Source organism: Oryzias latipes, chromosome 23 (assembly GCF_053564925.1).
Source record: "Oryzias latipes strain Hd-rR chromosome 23, Olatipes_Hd-rR_3.1".
Lineage (NCBI taxonomy): Eukaryota > Metazoa > Chordata > Actinopteri > Beloniformes > Adrianichthyidae > Oryzias > Oryzias latipes.
The window spans coordinates 18,270,777-18,293,256 of NC_136259.1; the positions used below are offsets into that span (position 1 = coordinate 18,270,777).

At 37.8% G+C, this 22,480-nt stretch overlaps 1 protein-coding gene across 2 annotated transcripts in view; it reads left to right on the forward strand.

The window, feature by feature from the left end:
• The window catches only part of iqsec3a (IQ motif and Sec7 domain ArfGEF 3a), a 98,864-nt gene that overhangs the window by 46,375 nt on the left and 30,009 nt on the right, over positions 1-22,480 (forward strand). For both annotated transcript variants that reach the window (XM_023952352.2, XM_023952353.2), the window contains exons 3-5: positions 946-1,549; positions 9,674-10,923; positions 17,978-18,139. In XM_023952352.2, the coding sequence (XP_023808120.1) occupies positions 946-1,549; positions 9,674-10,923; positions 17,978-18,139 (2,016 nt within the window). The remainder of the gene's footprint in view (positions 1-945; positions 1,550-9,673; positions 10,924-17,977; positions 18,140-22,480) is intronic.

The window sequence follows — 22,480 nt, forward strand, 5'->3', positions numbered from 1 at the left end:
CGAAGAATCTGAAGGAGAGAAAAATAAGAGTAAATTAAACATGTTACTCACAGGAACTTCCAGAAAGATTTTTTTTTTTGCAATTATTAGCTCACTAAATGGATAGAAATAGTTTAATGTTTACTTTTTAAATTTTTTGAATCTAAAGTCCCACATCTGTTTTGAAGATCACTTGAGCACCATCTGACAGGCACTTTAGATTACATGTACTTGCAGTTTAAGTGCTGTTTTACAGATGTGCTAACGTGACTGCTGACTGGCAGTCATATTCTTCCAGCATTAGCTGAGAAGTGTGAGTTAAAAACTGCTCCAAAGATGCTGTCAGCTAGATCAAGATGCTCCCAAACAGTTCAGAGACAGCCGGTAGTTGATGTCTCGGAAGCTTTGATTATTTCACAGGCATACCCCACTTTTCTGATACACTTTTAACATCTTAAAGAGAATCAGAGGATGTGTGGACCAATCCAGCTGCCACTCTGTACACGGACACAAATGCACAGTTTCACACCTGTCTCCCACTTGTCTATCACACACTGTCTAAAAGGCATAGAGGCATATTTGTATTAGCTGCATGACTGTTCCCCGTGTTTCTGTTTGTGTGGGAGTGTGTCACTATTGGCTGTCAACTGCCTTATTTTTTCCACATATTTTCCTCTTTGGATTTTCTTGTAACAAATAACCACTTGATGCTTTCTTCCCACGATTGTAGTCTGGTTTTATTAGATGCTCTGTGCTGTTATGTCTGTCCATCCGAGTCCAGACAGACATTTCTAGATGAGCAGCTGGACAGATGGCTCATCCTGCAAACAGCTGGTGGCAGAGTGAATGTTGATGCACACAAAAAACGTCACCTTCTTACCACTGACCCAGGCTGCCTGAAGAAGAGGTCAAAGCACCACGGATGCTGCAGCAACCTCACTCTGCGTTTTCTCCTCCTTTCTGCAGCGATGAACTTTCTCCAGACTCGTCTATGGGGGAGGAAGGGAAGGGAGGTGAGGGGGATCCGCAGAGTGAGGCCCAGTCTCAGCCAGAACCAGAACCACAACCGCTGTCCGAGCAACAGAAGCAAGAGACTCAACCACAAAGTCAGTCTCCAGAGTCACAGCCTGAGCCACAACCAGAGACTCACCTGCAACCTGAGACCAAACCCCAGTCAGAGCCAGAGCCAGAGCAGGAGCTCGCAGCTCAGCCCGAACCTCAGCCACAAGTTGAGCCGGCGATCGAGGAGACACTACAGGATGCACCTAAAGACCCTTTGCCTGGCAGAGAGCAGGAGACAGACGTGGAGACCCACAATGAGAAGGCAGAAGGAGCTGTGGAATCAAGAACAAAGCAAGTGGGAGAGGTGGAGGTGCAGAGCCAGGGCTGTGAGGGCGAGGCAGCACAGGCAGAAGAGGACGAGGAAGGGGGCGGAGCAAAAGGAGGTGGTGCAGGGAGGAGAGCCAGTCTACACCACACAGCCTCGCCCTTGAGGGTGCAGCGCAATGGGGCCAGCTCGCACTCCGCCACCTCTGACTATGAGCTCTCGCTTGACCTCAAAAATAAGCAGGTAGGGCTGTGTTGGGGATATGAGGGGGGGGGAGAGGGTTGATGTTGCTTGAGCGAAGGGGGAGGGCGAAGGAGACATCAACTTAGCCTGTTTGTATTGTGTGTTTTGTGGTATGACATGTTTGTGGTGTTTGGTTTCCAAATGAGGAGTTTATTTTTGGATAGAAGTAGAGAAACCAGGAGGCATTTTTGCTGCTGTTGCTTATCCCCAATGGCATTTATGGACAATTGAAAAAAAGATTTTTCCCATCATCATTTTCTACCAGCATTGTCATTGCCATACCATCACTTCACTAACATACTCACTTGGTTTTGTGTTTTGCCAAAACCTTCCTTAAAAAAATAACAAAAAAACAACAACAACAACAACAAAAAACCCTGATGCAATAAAAAAATAATTTTATTTGCTTTCCCTATAAAGAATAAATGTTCACACATCCTATTTGTGCTCATGTTTTACAAATTTAAGTGTTTACCTCTGAAGCTGGTGTGTCTGCAGATGTGGGATCTTTGTTCTTCCATGTTCACAAGTCTGTCAACTTGTCATGCCTTTCATCAGGTCCCCAGACATCATCCTCATGTCTACATTACATAATTATCTTCATTTCAAGAGCCATCAGTCCGTTTTCCTCATCCTCTGTCTAAACAGCGTCCTTCAGTGTGTGGAACTTTGAGCAGGTAAGGCAACAGGGGGGCCGACAATCCTGTTGATTTGATCATATTTATTATGTACAATTATCATGAATTCGAAAACAATTCAATATAGCAATTCCAGTGATTTATAAGGCACTTTTTGATTCACATTGAACTTTATTATTCTAGTAAATACTTCTGTAAAACCACATATGTGGTCTCTAAACTGCTCGTATATCGATAAAGTTTCTCTGTCAGTGTAATTCAGACTTCTTCCAATGGGTTTCAGAAAGCAAATGTGCTAAATATGTTTTATGGTCCGAAATTTTTAATACTAAATTTGCTCGTCACTCATGTGCAACAAAGCAAATTCTAGGACTTAAAAGTTGTGAGGAAAAGGAAAAGCTTTGAAGAATTCAAAATTTTACAAGAATTAAGTTATAAAACAAAATGTCAAAAAACTTTAATTAAGATAAAAGAACTTGAAATTTTACGAGATTAAAGTTGTTAGTTGCAGAGTTTTAGGTGCATTATGGGAGATAGATTCATATGATAAACTGAATCCTTATGAAATTACAACCTGAATTTCTGATAATTTTCCATTCTTGTAAATGCATTTTATTTTAATTTAGCTTTGTCAAGCTTTAATTTACTTTTAATACTTCACATAAAATGTTTCAAAATATTTTAATTATGGACTAAAACATGCAGGAGGAGAAACAACATATTACAGAGCCTTTCAAACATCTTTTAGCAAAGATGCACAATGTATTCAAGTTTGTCTCTTCTGCAGTTGTGATTTTATAGTTTTGATAATTTGAACTTAATTAAGTTACCCTGATGAGCTTGTGTATAGTTTACCCAAGAGAAATAAGTAATCTTTGAAAATTGTTAATTTTCACAACAAATTTCCTAACTATTACACAACAGAGAACTGAAAACATGAAGAAATGAAACACAAAGGCAGATCTTTTGAGATAGTTTTACCCACGTTGGGCCACCTTATTCCAAAAAGGCCAAACCTTTGTAGCTTCACCCTTGACTGCCTGCAGCGGACCAATTGGTTTTCATAATTCTTGTTTAGGTATGACCACTCCTGGTCATACATTTATGATTAAGACGACAAGGCAAACACAGAAAAACCTAAAGACAAAGGAACAACTGTTACAAGACAGTGAAAGGGGGAAAGTTATAACAAGATAAAAAATTTCACTGATCAGTCACTGATCAAACAAAAATCAGACAATTTTATACTAGATCTAGATGAGCTATTTCAACTGAACATTTATATATATATATATATATATATGTATATATATATATATATATATATATATATATATATATATATATATACATAGTGTTAGAATATACACTGTATAAATATATATATTTTTTTATGAACAGTGAATAGGAGCAAAACGGCTCAAATACACTGTGAAGGGCATCAGTTCAGAAATGATGATCTGGGCTTCTGTCATTTCTGTGGGAAACATAAGGAAACTTGTCTGAAAGCTACACTGCCTGCAAAACTACCATGCAACAGAAAAATGAACACAATAACATGATAGGAAATTGTGAGGATGTGTGACCTTTTTCCTTTTCCTTGTTTTACTTTTTATTTGGCCTTTGATGTTTAGTTCTTTTTTGCATTTAAGTGGATTTTGTTCTTTCCTGTTTTACTCTAATTTATTTTTTTACCTATTTATATGTATTTTGTTCACCACCCCATTGAAGTTTATTAATATATCAACTGTTCCCAGAATTACTCTTTTTGGCACTTTTGCCACATTGTCTGATCATACTTTCTATTTCTGTTTCTTCCTTTTACATTTTGGTGCAGTTGTTCTATGGTAGTTATTTTTTGGGGTATTTTAAGTCAACCGTTGCCGGTTTTAATTTTGAAGTTGCATTCCCTGCTACCTGTTGTTCTGGATTTGTGTCCTTCAACAACTACATAACTTACACTCACATTAGACAAGCTCAAAAGTGAACAAATCTAATGGAGCCAAGTCATAGTCAATGGTCAAACAAAGTCTAGTTCCACCTATTCCATTTCTTAAATGAGATGAAATTTACCAACATGTTTAATATTTCTAATGGAAGGATGGGCTTTTATTTTTGGAGTTTTATGAACATTTTCTTTTACTAGTTTTACTAAAATAAAACGTGAGTAGTCAAAACATTTGATCTGAAATACAATCAAACTAAACTTTTAAGAGACCCTGTGTCTAAACTAGAGCTTTGTTACATGTCACACTCTCTGTCAGCTCCATTTTCACTCACTTACTTCTATCATCATTCCCTAATCGGGGATCAAGGTTCTTTTAACCTCTTCGTGTCTCCTTCTCGCTTATTCTCTCATTCTTTTAATCTCACATCTGAAAAATGGCTCTTTTCGGCTTTCTCGCTGTCAGCGAAGCTTGAGATACGAAATCAGCTGGATTGATCTTCTGTCTGAACAGGTGCGGGTTGTAGGGGGGAGTTGATGGAGCTTCAGATCAATGTCAGAGTAATTGGATCTGCCAGGTGATTCTTTGATTGCTTGTGGTAAAACCCCAACATGGAGAATTTATCTTGGCAAACAAAAGCTCCAGAAAACATGGCATGTTTCCATGAAACTTAAATAATGCAATTAGGTACAGTCGTATATTTTTAACTAACAATAATAATACTTGCACGGATATGTATATATTTTTTCATTTTCAAAGCACTGGATTATATTGCAGCAATAAACAGCAAAAAAAAAGGTTAATATTTAATTTTTTTTAATCCAAAATATTGGTTGGATTTTTTATTATAAAAAAATTACCAGAACATTATTTTTAAAACTAGAAAGACTAGTTATTGTTGTGCTTCCTTTGGAAGACAGTCAGTATTTTCATATATCTTTAGTGAAGTAAAATAATTATCACCTTAATCATGCAAATGCTTCTGTGCCGTGTGCATTAATCTGAAAGCTAATTAGCATCACTTTGCATTTTTCTCATCAATCAAGCAATATTTAAAATCTTAAGATTTTGCTGTTTTACTTACAAAAACTAGTTTCCATTTGTTCAGTCAAGGATGCTTAAATGCAAATCATTGAAGAGAACAGTATTTAGTGACAGCATGACTCCTGCTCGACAGTTTTTCTGATTAACAAGGTCAATTAAATTGCTGCAGGAACCAATGAGAAACTCTGGTAAGAGTGTCCAGTTCCATATTCTAACACTGCTTTGATTTGCAATTACATGTGGAGGTCAGTTAAGGAATGATTCTCAAGCTCTGCAAGGGGAACCTCCCATTTGGAAGTTGTGAGATTTACATTTATTCCTTAAAGTAAGGATCCAAATGAAGCATAAGAATAAGCAGAGAAGCAAATAAACCAGGACTACTTGTGAAAGCCAAACTCATATACAAACCAATGAGAAGGGGGGCTCAGCAGTGGCAAACCAGACTCAGGCAGAAACAACACCTGATGACAACAGAGTCTAAAAAGACAATATAAAGAAGCAACGATCAGAGATGTCAAAAGTTACACACAAGAAACTCCCCAAGAAAACCAAATTAAATGACAGACTTTGATAAGTGACGGAAAATGATCAGAATTTTTCTACTTTGCACATTCATTTTCAAATTTCAGGTTAAAAAAAAGATAATTTATAGAATCTGGATGCAAAAACCATTTGGTCTAATGTTGAGTTTTCCTAAGAAAAAAAAGTTAAATTGTAAGTTACTGTTTACTAAATAAATATTTTACAAATCAAATGTACCTCAATTATCTCTTTTTTACCTTCCATTTATCTTATGTCATCTTGCTATTAAATCGTTTTTCTAGAGTTTGACCTTCCCTAACAGATTGTATGTAGCTCCAATCGAATTCATAATATATTTAAGTTTGAGGTGTGAAATTTAGTTTTGCTTGGTTCTGTGTTTTACAGTGTCTTTTTCATCCCTCTCTCAGAGAGGAACAGGGTTAGCTTGGTGCTGATCTGCCTGTCAAAACTGATTTAGAGACTGTGGGTGAGCTGAGCAGTGCCACCACTGTTCTCTCAACTCACTGTGTCTTCAGGCATAATCTCTGCAGAGCTCACCCAAGTGATGAGAGGAACTGGGAAGCCAAATCTGGGGAGATTTTAAGATGTAGCCATTTGTCTCACAACCTCTTTCTCGTACTCACCCTTAGTTCACCTGTCATGTCAGTGTAAATTTATTCACTGTTATTTTTATTTTTCTGGCATAAAATGTCCTTATGACTAATTAAAAAATGCAATTATTTCACTGGAAGGCCAAACTACACCTTAATAAATTCTTACATTTTGCTAAGTGCAGAACTGTTCTCTTGGCCGCCTGAACCTGGAGGAAGGGTTAGGGTTAAGTTCATACATGCAACCAACAACATTTAGCCTTGGATGCACTTAAAATACGTGCAGGCAATGCAACAATATGCAACGTGCGGCCAACATGAATTTTTCGTGCTTGGTCGCACAAAAATATATACAAAACCATTAGGCCTGAAAGAAAAGTAATCATCTGATGTTTGCTGGCATTTTGCAACTATACAGAAGAGGCAAACAGCTTTAAATTGAACTTAAGAGTCTAAACTTGAAGGTACAAGCATTTTATTTTAAGTTAATGATTACAATTCCCAAGAACTCACAAAAAAGTAGGTATTTTGGAAATAGGGAAAAGGCATATTAATATACCTGTTGAACACAAATAAAATTAAAAATAAGAGATTTTTTAGACCTAAATTTTAAATATACAAATTGCTGTATAGGAACTGTACAAATCAGTATTTTTTCCCTATTTATAAAGTAGCATTTTAAAGTTTTTTATAAGTAAATTCCAATTCGATCTGACTGTATTTCCATTTGGGCAGCAAAGTACAGTAAATCTGATACTAAGTGAGAAGGCAACGTGACTTAAATACTTCTATTGGTATTTGCTCACCCAACTTACCATGAAAACCAAGACAAGTAACGGCAGCTGCTGCAGTTAATCAAAGCTAGAGATGATGGTGGTCTGTTATTAAACTCAAGGGCACCTCTGGACTGCAAATGTACTTCAAGTAAGGACACTTTAAAAAAAAAAGACATCAATCACATTTAATTTACCATTGGTGATGAATTAAGTTCCTCTGCCAGATAAGGCTACAAATGTTTTGTTTGTTTGTTTGTTTGTTTTAAATGCACATGCCAAAGCAAAACTACCCAATATGCAGATTTCGAACATTTCTAGAATGCTTGGTTTCACTGAGAGCTGCTGCAGTCTCAATCAACAGGTACAGCGAAGCTGTAAACTGGCGTCCTTTTCAGGAACATCCTTAATATTCGTACTACGTTTCACTTTGCTTACAAAGACTGCAGAGAAATGTAAATGAAGCAGAAAAGATGGATTTTCGGTGTCATTCCACTGTTGTGAGGAGCTTTGTGTGTGATTTGGCTTCTTCACTGACAATGACGGGCTGCATCCTGTAAAGCTGAGCACTTCACTGCCTTTTTAAGGTGGTTTGGTGACTTTGACCACTAAATTAATTTAAAGGTAATTAAGTGATGAAAGTCAGTAGTTGGTTGTCACACCACAGCTGGAGAACAATTTATTTATGATGAAACTTTCCCAAAAAGTTAGCAGAACTGAAGGAGACATAGACCAGCATGTGCAATACTATTATGGTGGTAGGGTGTGATTTAAAATGATCCAGCCAATTAAAGTAAGTGTTTCCACGGCGCATGCTGGTTGAATATATTGATCATGCAGCCGCTTTCTTGGAGCTTTCTTTTGTCGTTATGACCTTCAGCCAATCAACGAGTTTCACCAGGGGCTGGGCCCTAACTGGTTCATTTCTCTTTGGACTTACAGTCAATGGGGGCCCACAAATGGTAGGATTTGGTCCGGTTTAATGAGTCCAGTTTATAATAGAAACGCTCAGAATACCAGACTGGACTGCATTGAACCAGACCAGACCGCTCAGTGGTAACAAGGCTTTAAAGTTCCACCCCAATCATCTTTTGGTCCATTTTAAACAGCGATCCCAATGGGATTTGAATTATTATGGCATTTTTAGCCAAAATAAATAATTTTCTACGACATTTTCTGCAAAGTGGTAGGAGTTTATTTTATATCATTTGAGTTGTGGGCGGGACTGTTTGTGTAGAGAAATTCCATCCCTACTTCCCATCATCAATCTGTTTACACCCTCTCTGGCCCCTCACAACCCCAAGCTATTATTATCGATGCAACAAAAATGATAAACAATAAACAATATCAGTTTTGATTTAGATACCAGCTCAGATGAGACAAATAAACAAGTACATGGATCTATTTGTCTTTACGAGGATGCATCAGAATGGTGCAGAGCAGGGAGCTTACGGCTAGCCATTGTATGTTCTTTGTCACATCTACAAGCTTTTTCCAACTGCAGTTTTTCATCTGCTCCTAACTCTCTACAATTTGAATAAAGAAATACTCAGAAATTTAATTTTAAGTGTAATTTTTCTTTAAATTTGTCATCCATCATGTGAAACATTCCACAAGAACATGTTAAAAACACAACTTTCAAAGAAGTGAGTCATTTAAAAAAAACAACTTTAAATTTAAAGCTAATCATGTATGTCATCTAACACTTTTTTTTCCAATAATTAGGTGAAAGCTGAAATATTCTCCAGTCTTTCTGATTAAAAGCAAACAAAAATTGACGTCACCGATTTAAACTGAATGTTCTCAGAGAGAGTTGAGGAGATAAATGCCTATTCTGGGTACTTCCAAAGATACCCACACTCTGATTTGTCTAGGAAAATCTACTTTTCTTCAAGGGTTTGATTCACAGCTACATGAGCACATTTCTATTATATCTCTGTCCATTTTCCATTGCTTTAGAGAATTTTTTTCCAAAGACAAGAATAATAGCTGATTGAATTTGAGGCAATGTAAAGTGCTATAAAGAAGTTCTAAATGGAATTCATATATTATAAGTTTTTTTGTTGTTGTTTCTTTTAAATTGAAATGAAAAGATTGCCAGCAAGCAGCTGCACTCTCACATTTATGTAGAAATCTTTCTGGCTTTGTAAAAGCCATCTTGAAAAACAGAAGAAGAAGATCATTGTTTAAAGTTTTAAGTAAAGACAGAATTCTTTGCCTTATATATATATATATATATATATATATATATATATATATATATATATATATATATATATATATATATATATATACTTTTTATATTGTGTTTAAAAGCCTTTTTATACCCACTGTGGAAATTCGATGTGTCACAGATGTGTATGTGGCAGACATACTCCTTCAATTAATTCAAGGATTAATGTAGACTATGATAAAGAGTCTTTTCTCTTATTATAAATCCTTATTCTGCAGTTTATGTTTAATCTTTTTCCATCGCTCATCATGAAAGTCTTAAAATATGTGAATTGATTCCAAAACACAGTAAAATATCCACCACTTATTGTTGTTTTTTTTTTCTTTTTCTGTATTTTCTCTGTCCTGTGTCTCTTAGATCGAAATGCTAGAGCAAAAATACGGTGGCCACCTCATCTCCCGCCGTGCAGCCTGCAAGATCCAGACCGCCTTTCGCCAGTACCAGCTCAGCAAAAACTTTGAGAAAATCCGCAATTCCCTTCTGGAGAGTCGTCTTCCTCGACGGATCTCCCTGCGCAAGGTCCGAGTACAAAACACAGAGGGTTTCTCTGCTGAACGGGCCCTGGCAGAAGGCTGCAGTTTGGCAGGCATCCCATTGGTCCGCTCACCATCTCTGCCTGCCACTGTTGGTGGAACCCTGACCGACCTGGAAGACTCATTCAGTGAACAGGTCCAGTCACTCGCAAAGTCCATAGATGATGCCCTTAGCAACTGGAGCCTGAAGACCATGTGTTCTCTGCAAGAGGGTGGCACCTATCAGTTCACCGCAGACTCCTTTGCTAAAGCTGCGGCAGCACCGGGAGAAGGAGGCAGTGTGGGACAGTCAACCGTTCCCCCTAGTGTGATAGACCCAAACGATCTATCAAAAAGTGCAAGTAAGCTGATGATGGCGTTTCGGGATGTAACGGTGCAAATTGACAGTCAGAACTTTCGAGTTTCGTCATCAGTCATGGAGTCATCCACCTCCGTCACCCTCGGAAGCTGCAGCCAACAAACTGGAGACTCCACCACCGTTACGACCACAACAAATTCCACACCAGAGCCTGTCCCACCTGGCTCCTTCCAAGAGACCTCTCCTCCTCCTCCAGAGACTCCAGCTGAACCTGTAGATCCCCCACCACCACCCCAAGAGCCTCCACCCCCCCCAGAACCTGAGACGGACGAGTTTGAGCAGGATGTAGAATTTCCTGCACCACCTCCTAGTGAAGAGGAGCTAGGGGATCAACCTCCCCTAACCCCTCTGGATAAGATGGCTACACCTCCAGACCTGGAGGACATACCACCACCACCTCCACCAAATGAAGCCGCTTACGCCCCTCCACCGCAAGAGGCTGCACTGTTAGCGAACTCTCCTGTTGTAGAGGCACTTGACGTTAACAGATGTGGTTCTGAGACAGCAGACAACAGTTCAGAGCAGATGAGCAGCAGCAGCACGTCCACAGAGGCACGCTCAACATCAGAAACCTCTTCCAAGGAGGCGCTGCAGGCCATGATCCTGAGTCTGCCACGCTACCACTGTGAGAACCCCGCCAGCTGTAAATCCCCCACGCTGTCCACAGACGTGATGAGAAAACGCCTTTACCGCATCGGCCTCAACCTCTTCAATGTGTGAGTACACCTTTTCATGATTTCACCAAATATATTTGTGCCGTCAGTTTTAAAACTAAAAGGAGCTTTATTACTTGCGACTGCATAGATTGGTTTGTTGACTGCAATTTTAAGGTTTTCTATCATATTTTAATTTAGTTTAACAAATTAAAATAAAAAGTGTATTGCATTTTGTAGAAGTAAGCATTAGAAATGGGTAATGGTATGAACAATGGGATTTTTTTTAAAGCTCATAGCTGTTTCATGTGCCTTTGATCTTAAAAACAACAAAGTCAGCACTTTTTTCTAACGGAAGCTTTCAGAGTGGATGATGAAGTACCAAACTTGCACAGAAGTCTCTTTCTACTCAAGTAGACGCAAAAACAAAGATCAAAAGAGAGGCAAATTAATTATCAAGAAAAAGAAGTGCAAGGAAACTAAAGTCTAAGTGCTAGAATTGTGTGAAATAAAACAGATTAGGAAAAAGGGTTGTTAGGGATTTACACCAACATGGTGGTAAGGAGAGATGGTAGCTGTCAACCACTTCTCAGGACCCCCTCATGTCAAACTGTCACTCTTGCATGTCAGTTTGGGTATTGTCTAATTTAGGAACTTACTGTAGCTGAGTTAAGAAAATACCGTTAAGGCTTTTTTAAGTGATACTGAAACACAGAAAAATGTTTTAGAATGATACTTTCATTTTTCTGTTTTCTTTTGCTCTGAGAATCCTCAGTCTGAATACAATCCGTGCCTCGAGCAGAGCAACTGGACCAAAGCGACCACTGTAGCGGATGTAAATTGAGTAGGAATGAAACAACAGATGAGCCGCAGACAAATGTAAAGCGACAATTGTGGTGATATCAAACAGAAGAAGAGTCTAGCTATTTATTTGTTAGAATATTTATTTTAACACAGCTGAAAACGCTTCTTAAATGCTTTTCTGTGTCTCTGACATCATCCTAAAAGCCACCTTAGTTCCTTACAAATGATCTTAAAGTAATTAAATAAAAAAAGAAAAGGAGATCATTACATTTCACAAAAATGTAATATTTTCCTTTATTTACCTTTCATTTACTAAATCTTCCCTAATATTTTAAAAGAAATAAAAAAAAATTTCATAACACCACAACGATGAGACACAACAACTCATTGAAATGTGGTTGGATGAATACAGGCTCATTAAATCAATTTTCAACGTTACACTCATTGCGTTTCACTTTTTTCTCGACAGTCTATATGTCATAAACGCTTAGCAGCCTACGTTCATACCCACCGTCTCCTCAGCGCTGCAGTTGCTAGCATCCTCTGAATTAAAACACACTCAGCACGTCTCCTTGCCGTAACCGCCTTGCAGCATGCCTGCTTTTCCAGTCTGAATACAGACAAAACACAAGTTTGGGACTCGTTCTGAAAAAAAGGATTTTTCCATTCTAAACACACCCTAAGACCCACTTTCTGCTGGTACTTCAGGCTTGAGATTTAGTCTGAAATTGAGCTTTAAAACACAGTTTACATGAACACAGCCATGTTTTTATTTTACATTTTTATCAGTAGAGTCAGTTCTGGAGAAAAAATGAACTTGCTTTTAAAATAACAACTTTAAAATCATGTAATGCATAATTACTGACATCAACTTCCAGCTAAGCAAATTTTGACACTTTTTGCTGTAGCCACTTGCAGGGTTTTGTAGCCTACAACTAAACACTTTTTTGTGCAAATTCATAATGGCGAAAAATAGAAAATTTTCACAGCACCTGCCTTTTCTGTTATGACACATCTTTGCAATTCAAATTCTGGTTTATAACCAATTTCCTTTGACTAACCATGTAATCTGACCTGACAGAATCAAATGTAAAAGGATTTATGCTAGAGTAACAAGCAAACATATGTTTTCTATGCAACTGCAATTGTCACAGAATTATTTAACATTACAGAGTAGTTACATTTATTTTTCATTACATTTAGTCACGTGTATAAGTTTTATCTGGCTCTTTGACGACAGCCACTATGCTGAAGTGGCCCTCGGTGAAAATGAGTTTGACACCCCCGCTTTGTGGAGTTTGCATGTGTGGAGCTGTGTGGAGTTTGCATGTTCTCCCCATGCATGCATGGGTTCTCTCCGGGGTCTCCAGCTTCCTCCCACAGTCCAAAAACATGCTTCATAGGTTAATTGGTTAATCTAAACTGTCCATAGGTGTGAGTGTGACTGTGAATGGGTGTGTGATTGTGGCCCTGCGACAGACTGGCGAACTGTCCAGGGTGTACCCTGCCTTCGCCCACAAGTAGCCGGGATAGGCTCCAGCAGCCCCGCGACCCCAAAAGGGATAATACGGTAGAAAATGAATGACAAGATAAATGAATATGCTCAGCTCATCACCATGGGGGTTCATGAGCTTTAAAATGAAATAACTTATTTATTTTGTTCTGTACCGTGTCCTTGGGTTTCTTAATAGTTATACCTAAAATTAAATGAATTGTTATTGCCACACAAGAAAAATGGAACTTTCAAAGTACAATAGAATTGATACTTGTCAAATAATCAACTGACATTTCTAAAGCTAGAATAATTTTTTCAAGTTTTATTGAAAAATGATGAAACGCAAAATAATGGGCTTGTCTGGTTTATTATACAAGCTTGTGTAGCAGCTTCATGTCTCCGGCTTGGATCTGCACTCAGTGACCTGTGAAGTGTGATAAAGTTCAAACCTGATAAGAACCTCCTCAGGTATGCCGCAGACAGATGCAAGCTGGTTACATAGCAGCAGGGAGAGGTAAGAAAGAGGAGTTGCTATGGTGACAACAGATATGACATAATAGGTTACATCAATTTATTTGACCTAAAAGCCTTTAATCCTGAGGAATTTGCTTCAACATGTTTCAAGTAAATTTGATGTGACCTCTTATTCAATAAAAGTTATCAAACATATGAAGGGGCATTTTGAACACATTCAACGAGGCATGAATGTGCAAAATGTTCCAAAAATTGTAATATTTTCCTTTTTATTATTTAATTATTAGCTTTTAAAAATGTATAAAATAAATGTGAAAACATACACATAAATACAAAACTAAAATACTCAGAAGCAAATAATATACAGGCTCATATATATAGGATTAAAATTTAAAAACTAATAAATCTTGTTCCTGTCAGTATTTCTTGTTCCTGCAATTGAAGAGTTTCATATATTTTTAGTAAAACATCTTCCAATAGCTGAACCGTGCTGCAGATATTGTGATTTTGGGTTAATAGCAGTTAATTAGAAGGTGAAATAAGCACCTTTCAGCTTCTTTGTGCACTTCTGGGAGGATAGTGAACAAGCAAGAGATGCAGATACATCTCAGCAGCCAGAGAGTGTATTGAAGCTGACACAAAGAGGCAGCTCTGACAAAAGGTTGACAGAAAGACCACTTGGTAAAGTTTCCTGCTGGAATAACAATGTTTGCGTTATGGGAGGAGAGTGTGTGGTAAGGACGTCGCACGAAGGGGCTGCAGTGGCAAACCTTCAAAAGAGAGTTTGCAAAAAGAACTTTAAATGAAGTTCACCGATTAGATTTCTCTTCATCGTATTAAGCATCCAAATGAGTGACTCCTTACTTACAGGCATGCTTTAGGTAAAGAGATTGATTACATATCAGAGGAGCTTGTATGAAAACATGCATGAAATCTAAGCATGGTCAGATTTATGAAGCTAAAAAAAAGCTTGATAGAGACATATAAATACATGTCAGCCGGGACTAATTAACACAGCAAAGCTTGTGAATTCCTTCTGAGCAGTTTTCCCCGATAGGAATTCAAAAGCTGCACAAAAACACCAACGTAGTTGTGTGTTTGTTAGTCGTGGGTGTTTGTTTAAAGAGGCTTTTTTAAATTCTAATTTAAATTCTGCCCCTAGTGCCGAACATCCTAGGTTGTAATTATAAACTCTGAAATCCAGATGGCAAACTAGAAGCATTTCTACTGTAATTTACTGCAGAGCAGAGTACAATTTTCACCTTGTATATTGCATGGCATTGAACTATAAAAATGATCTTTAAAGTTTTTATTCTATTGGATTTTGCTTTATTTCTATTTAAACAAGCATAAAGAAAACCGTTTTTTAAACTCCCCAAACTGCAACTCTAAACTTCAGTACATGGAAGAAGAGACACTTCCAAAAACAATGTTAATCAGGAAGGTCAAAGCTGTCCTGACCATGTTTTAGCCTTTTTCTTTAGTCAAGAGCAGTTTTGTTCAGCATCAGATTTACAAGTCTTCACAAATGCAACACACATCGATGCTTCCACTCAGAAAATTGCAGTATGGGTTAACCAGTCATCAATCTTCCTCCGGTTGGTAATGGAACAGAGCTGGATTCATCTCCAGTGCTGACAGTAAAGCTCTGATGTCAGCTATAAACAGAAGCTAAGACGCGCGGCCAACTGAACAGCTGTCTATTAGCAGTAAATTATGCAGCCATAAAATGTGGTATCAGAATAGGAGTCGAAAAAGAAAAGTAGACAGTCAACAAAATGATAACAGGAGCACGGCACTGTGTTATTGTAAACACTCTTAAGTTACTAAATGTATCGGTGTCGGACTTGTTTTTTTTTTTTTACACGTTTTTAACAAGGTTGGGAGTTACAGGTCGATGGAGGAAAAGATAAGCAAAGAAGGAGGAACACTTCTTGTGACTCATGCGAGGCGTCGTTTGTTGATAGATACTTTATTGATCCCTGGGAAAATTACATAGCAGTCTGCTCCATACACCCATCAAATCACTCACTTAGTAGATTAAAGCGCACGTTCAAAGAATAAAGGTGTTAAAATAAAATAATTATTCCAATAAAAAGAGAATAAAAAGTTGTTGGACATTCAGTGTTATAAAATTTGCTGTTTGATTTCCAAATGACACTGATGACGCAATGTTTTCTCTATTAACCACCACTATCATTTTTTAACCAATCACAACATTTCCCAAACAACATAATGAAGGTCTTTCCAGGTGATGTGCAGAGAACAAGTGTGGCGAGCTTCACTGTCAGAGCTGTGAGAAAAGAATAAAGTTAGAAAACAAACTGTGTTTGGTAAGAGAATGAAAAAGCCTTAAGCTCCCATTCAAAGATTTTAGTTCTGTCAGTGAACAAGATTAGTTTTATCTTATAGTGTAGCTTTGGTGTAGTGAGTCTTCCAGGTTTCTCTGTGTTTTCTCAAAGTCTTTGTGTTTGTGTTAACTGGAATGTGTCAAAGATCAAAACTAAAACACAGAAATACCATGATCATTGTATATATTACAGTCCACATTGACTTTGTATAGCACATCTTCAATTTAGTCTCCTTCAAACCATGATGAGAACCTAATGCACCTTTAGACTAAAACAAAATCAGTTTTTCTTGCTGAATTGTCAAATTTAGACCTAAGATGGTGAATTTGTTCTTCTCACGTTGAAACAAAAAGCTCATTCTTGTGATTTCGCCTTCATTCAGTCCTTGTTTTGAATAATAACAACCATGTGGAATCCATCTGTTGTTGGGCAAACATCACATGAGCGATATCTGCCAAAGTGACTTGGCGAGGCTTCACTTTCAGCCGAGAGGGCAAGCTAACAGCTGAGAGAGTGTGGAGGATTTCAGCACAGTGCTCTCAGGCGGCCCGGCCTGCTTTCATCCGTCCTCATTGCAGCACATCTGCTTTGTCTGGTCCCCTTCCAGCCTCCTCCTTCCATATCGTCCCTCTTCCTTCTCCTCGCCTTAGTAAGCCCATTAGCTAGTACACACACAGATGAAGATGCACACACACACACACACACACACACACACAGACCTTTCTCATGTAAAGGCTGTAGATTAAACAGAGGATGAGTGGAAAAATTGTCACAATAATGCAGTGTTCTCCCTGGAGGTTCTATCCTCTGCCTTTAATAGGGTTATAAATAGTTAAGATATAACTCCTCGGTTAACACACGTCTAATCCCGTCATGCAGTTAACTGAAATTTATCCCTTGGCAGGAATTATTTTGGAAGACAATTATTTATAGGACATAATATGTGTTGGGACAATTTACTGCAAAAATAAGCATTTAAATAAACCCAATGGCTCAGCAAAAACAGCAGATTGTATTGATAAATTATTGTCAAAGGAATCCCAGACATTCTGCATTCAATATTTGACAAAGATTTCATTTTTAACAGTTATATGAATCATTGTCTTTGGAAAATCTATTTTTTGCATATAAATAAGAAATGTTATTGACAGGAAATTCTGTTTGATATATGTGACACTGCAGTTTGTGTCTGCTCCCTCCACAGGCTTAAAAATTAAATAAATATTTATATTTTTCTGTAATTCTTTTTCTGTAATCCAACTTTTGTTTCAGTTTAAACATATCTTTGACTATATGTCACTTTAGATTCTCCAATTATTTTGTCATTTTGGTGAACTGAATTACATTTTTAAAGCACCAGGGATATGTCCAGAATACGCTCCAAAAGCCTCCAGCAGAACTTCTGAGTCAGTCAGCAATTCTCCTCACATTTGGTCACAGAAGCAGATCACCCACAGCTTTAACTCCAGTACTGACCTAGTAAAAGTCATCAAGCCATCATTTTTGAAATATTATAACATTTCTTGATGAAAGTTATTGCTTTTCTCTCATCCTATGGATTTAATAAACCATGGTTCATTCTCAATAGACAGTCACTGACATGTTTAGACGTAAAGCTTCTATATCTCAGCCGCAAATGTTTTGTGAGCAGCTTTTCAATAAATATCTAGATATGTAAAATAAATATCTTAACTTGGGATTGGTCAAAGTTATTATGAGTGTCTGAGTCAATATTAATTTGAAAAAGATCTTAATTGTGGCTATACTGACAACAAATAAGTGTCTTGCTTTTTCAGTTGGAAAATCTTTGTCTGTTTTTATTTTGCCCCTGACTCATATTCAACCCGCATGTTACTAAACTAATAACTCAAGGTAATAAGCTAAATTATTTCCAGAAAAACGATTGTCTAATGTCATGTATCCAACCCTTGCAGAGGCTAACCTTTGCTTAAATCTTTTTTTTGTTTTATGTTGTTTCCTTCATTTGGTGCAGGAACCCTGACAAGGGCCTTCAGTTTTTGATCTCACGTGGTTTCATCCCAGACACGCCCATCGGTGTAGCCCACTTCCTGCTGCAGAGGAAGGGACTGAGTCGACAGATGATTGGAGAGTTCCTTGGGAACAGCAAGAAGCCCTTCAACAGAGAGGTTCTGGAGTAAGTGCTAACCATAATATTGAAATCCTAATTATTTAACACATTCAAGCAGGACATGCTTTGTCTTGCAGGTTAATATTTGTATTGTAAAGTTGAGACTACTAAGATGTTCGCTTTGGTTCCAAACTTTGACATACTTCAATGTTCAGTGCAATAACAAATAAGAGCTAACCAGCAAAGAAGTTCTCACATTAGTTTCCAGGCCAGACACCTAATTAGCAGCTTGACAGCTGCAGCACAATTAACAGCATGTAAATGCATGTGCAAATGTCACTTTGGTCCTGCTAGATTCGGAGGTGGTCCTGCTTTTTCAAATTCTGGTTGAACTACAAACTGTCCTCCTGTGACACCAGCGCTACACCACAAACATGTTTACTGTGTCTCTCCATCCCCGAGGGTCAGCGGGCAGGCTGCCAGCTACTGTCAGTCAAGCACAGACACAAAGAGCTCTGTTTTTCCAAGGACATTTTAATAAGAAAGAACCCTACCTGGGATAGCGATGTGATTATGAAAAGACTAGTGGAAAATATATTAGTCAAGGTCAAAATACCTTGACTTTTAATTTCTCATTAAGGTAAAACCGTCTGTGTAGCTGGACATGCTCAGATTAGCCTTACATAATCTTGGCCAGCTTCAAAAGGAGCCAGTGGATGCATAAAAGACTTCTATGAATCAGTTAGCCAGTTACCATTACCTTGATTAGCTGACCACCATCAAACAATCATTGTAGACTCGCCTACTATTTTCATTTAGCATTTAAAGAACTTATTTTGCAATTTCAGAATGCTAGCAGATCATTATGTGCAGCATTCCTAAAGATTGAATGGCATGTAATATTCATAAACACATTACCATTAGTGCTTATTTGCATATAAATGCATTTTCAAACAACCTTACTGTGGAACTTTAATGCTATTAGAGTTTTGTGTATTGGATCTGGCTCAGAATCTATTAAGAAGCTGGGAACCTACCCTTGGATTTAACTTTTTTTTCATTTATTTATTTTTCTAACGCCCACTTTTAAGATTTAACAGATCTCTCCAAGAAAAACAAAAGATGCATAATTGTTGAAAACATTTCCTAACAAGTTTAAAGCTCATTCTCAAAAACGTCGGTATTTTTATTTGATGTAAATTGTCACGGCAAATGCCTTTGCCTAAAATGCCCAAATGTGTTATGCCAAAACCATAAAAAAAATTACTTATATTGCACTGAACAACTCTATTTCTATCTGTCTGAAGACTGCAGCTGACAGTTTGGGTTATGGTAACACAATGTTACATTCGGTTTAGACTTGATATATCCTAGCAGTGCTTTTCACAGTTTCAGAGGCAAAATGGAATTGTGCTAATGTAAAAGGATTGACAGCTGTAAAATTAATCCCGTACATTTTATGTCTTCAGAAATACTTTTCAGGCCCTCAGAAAACCATGGAGACATGTTTTTTCTTTCTATAGTGCTCACACAAATCCAAAGACTCAGATTTTCAACACATATATTCTGTCACTGATCAACAAATCAAAATTCCACATTCAGCTAAGAATCAACACATTTTTTTTTGTCACATGGTCAGGTGTGATGAGATTGTAGAGTGGTCAGCTTGTGATCAGAACATCTCAGGTACAGTTCTCACCTTGGTCAAAGTGTCCCTGATCAGGGCACTGAACCCCACATTTTCCCTAATGGTTATCGGTTGGCATCAGTGTTAGGCAGTGGAGCCTGTGAATGGGACTGTGACTGTAAAACGCTTTGGGCTTTCAAGGAAGGTAAACAAATGCTATATACGTGTACATTTTGTTTGATGAAAATTCATACTCAGCGGGCATCAGTTCTACAAAAACAAAAACACTCAGAAGACCATGAGGACCATTCCAATAATTGCACTGCACAAAGCATAGGCATGGAGAACTAAATGATAAATAAATTATGCAGAATAGAGGAAGAGGAGAGGAGACCCTCCATAAAACAGTAACCTTCATAAAATACTGGGGAGTTGAGTTTTTATTTAAAAAAGCCTGGTAATCAAGTATGCTTGCTCAGATATTAGGAAGCTCATACAGCAGACAAACATTTCATATATTCATTTGCTGTAAAGTTTTTTTGCAAAAGTTCCAAATTATGTGCAGGTTTAGCCAGTCAAAAGAACGGAAATTCCATTGGGAATAACTCCTTCGTGTTAAAAGGTTGTTTCATTTAAAAGTAACTAGTTATGCTGGGTTTATTGATTCAAAAATGTGTTATAATATTTATTATGAAGAAAACTTGTTTTTTTTTCCCAGGAGAAACCAAATTGTATTGATTTTTATTGCATTTGATTTAAAACCGCTGTGTAATGCCAACAACATCAGTGCATCATTTCTTAAGAGTGTACCCAGCTGAGGGTTTTTTCAAGGTCAAACATGACATTGCACTCTCAGTCCAGCTTTTTCTCAGTCTCTGCTCTTTCTTAAAATGGACACTGCCATGGTTGCAAAGCCGTTTTATTAACAGGTTGATGCTCTTAAGGTTTCCAACACCGATTCACAGCGTGAATATGTTATCAGTTCAGGTGACATTGGGATGCATAGGCAGGATTTTCTGCAGCCCTTCAAACGACAGCATGCAGGGGGTGAGGAGGAGGAGGAGGAGGAGGAGTGATGCTGAAGAGGTACACGATAGGAGAGAGTGCAAAGTGTGTGTGAGAGCACTTTTGATAAAGTGTAGTCACAGGAGAGTAAGCGACGGATTGCAGTGTAATGTGAAAATCTCTCAGGGTGATTTATTGAGTCTTGATATGAGTCTGCAACCATGTGACCCTGTGTGTGTTTGAGAGCACAGGGTCACAGCACACAATTTAATGGTTTTGGTGTTTTTTAAAATGTTCTTGTAGAATTCTTCTCATGGAGAACATAGATACAGAAAATTGATCTTAAAATTAGTATTTGTGGGTATTTCTTTATTCAAATTATTATGAATCAGGATTAGATGGAAAAAAAATGCAGTTGGAAAAAGCTTGTTGCAGTGACGGACTGTATATGCAACAATCGGCGGGCTACAATTTCCCTGCTCCGCTCTGTTCTGATGCATCCTCCTGCAGATGAATAGATCCATGTACGTCTTTGTGATGATGGGAAGTGTGGGTAGGCTTACTTTGCATCTTATATATTTATCCACATTTGATTTTTACATTATTTTTGTCAAAAATTGCCTGATTATCTGAAAAGGATTTGCTTCGATTCAACCACACTACACAAACAGATGTGGTAATTTAACTGCAATGAATGAAAAAAAAACTGCACAGTCTGATAGTAAACGTGTCTGCATGTGCAAACAGGAAAAGAGTGGAGGAGATGGAGAAGAACTCCGGCTTCAAGCAGTCTCTAGTGCAGCCCGTATCACCTAAAGAAGCATTGACAGCTGGAAGAGGAAGAGAAGGGAGGTGGTGGAGGGAGGAAGCGAGTCACGACAATGAGGGAGATCAGACAGTTAAGAAACAATCAAGAGGAAAATCGAGTCCAGCTCGCTGTGAACTGCAGAATAAGCATAACCTTAAAAGTGCTGACAAAGGTTTCTTTCAACAGTAGGACTTACGGTATTGGTAGTTGTTTGTGGAAAAATAAGAAGTTAGTGTTTAAGTGTGATTATTTTTTATAATTGTTACTGCTGTTTCATGTAAAGGAGGTATAGATAACCGCTATCCAGTAGAGAGGTATCTAGGTGCTGTTCCTCTAGATGGAGTTTGCACAAAAATTCAGAAATATAAAAAAATCTTTAACAGGCTTAAGTGATAATTATAGTTGTCTTCTTCCTTGCAAGTTCTCTTTTGAGAAGTTCTTCACAATGTAACTGAACGTTTGTTCCACTCTCAAAGGTGCAATGTAAAGCAAACTTCAGTTACTGAGTGTGAAACCATTTTCACCATTGCTCAAATAAATCAAGCTCTTAGGACTGCCCTAATCTGAAAATAGCATTGAAAGGTTGTTGTACATAGTTGTAATAAGTATTTAGGATATAACAGATAAAATACTAGTGTAGCAGTACAATACTGTGTATGTGTAAGGACCATTTCTACAACAGCAGAAGCAAGAGTAGGTGAAAAAATACACAGAAACTGTGTTGGAGTACGTGCACATTTGAAAAAAGCTGTAGTACAAGTAGATTTTGTGATTATTATTGCTGGAAATTCTAGTAATGACGCTAGATTAATGCTGTGTGAGGCAATGTTGTAGACTCAGCTGTCTTGACTTTTTTCTGCTGGAGCAGCATGTGTCACACTCAAGTACCTACCCCATTAATTCTCTTTGTTCACTGTGATCCATCTTAATGTAATGTGTGTGTGTATGTGTGTGCACAATACTGTTT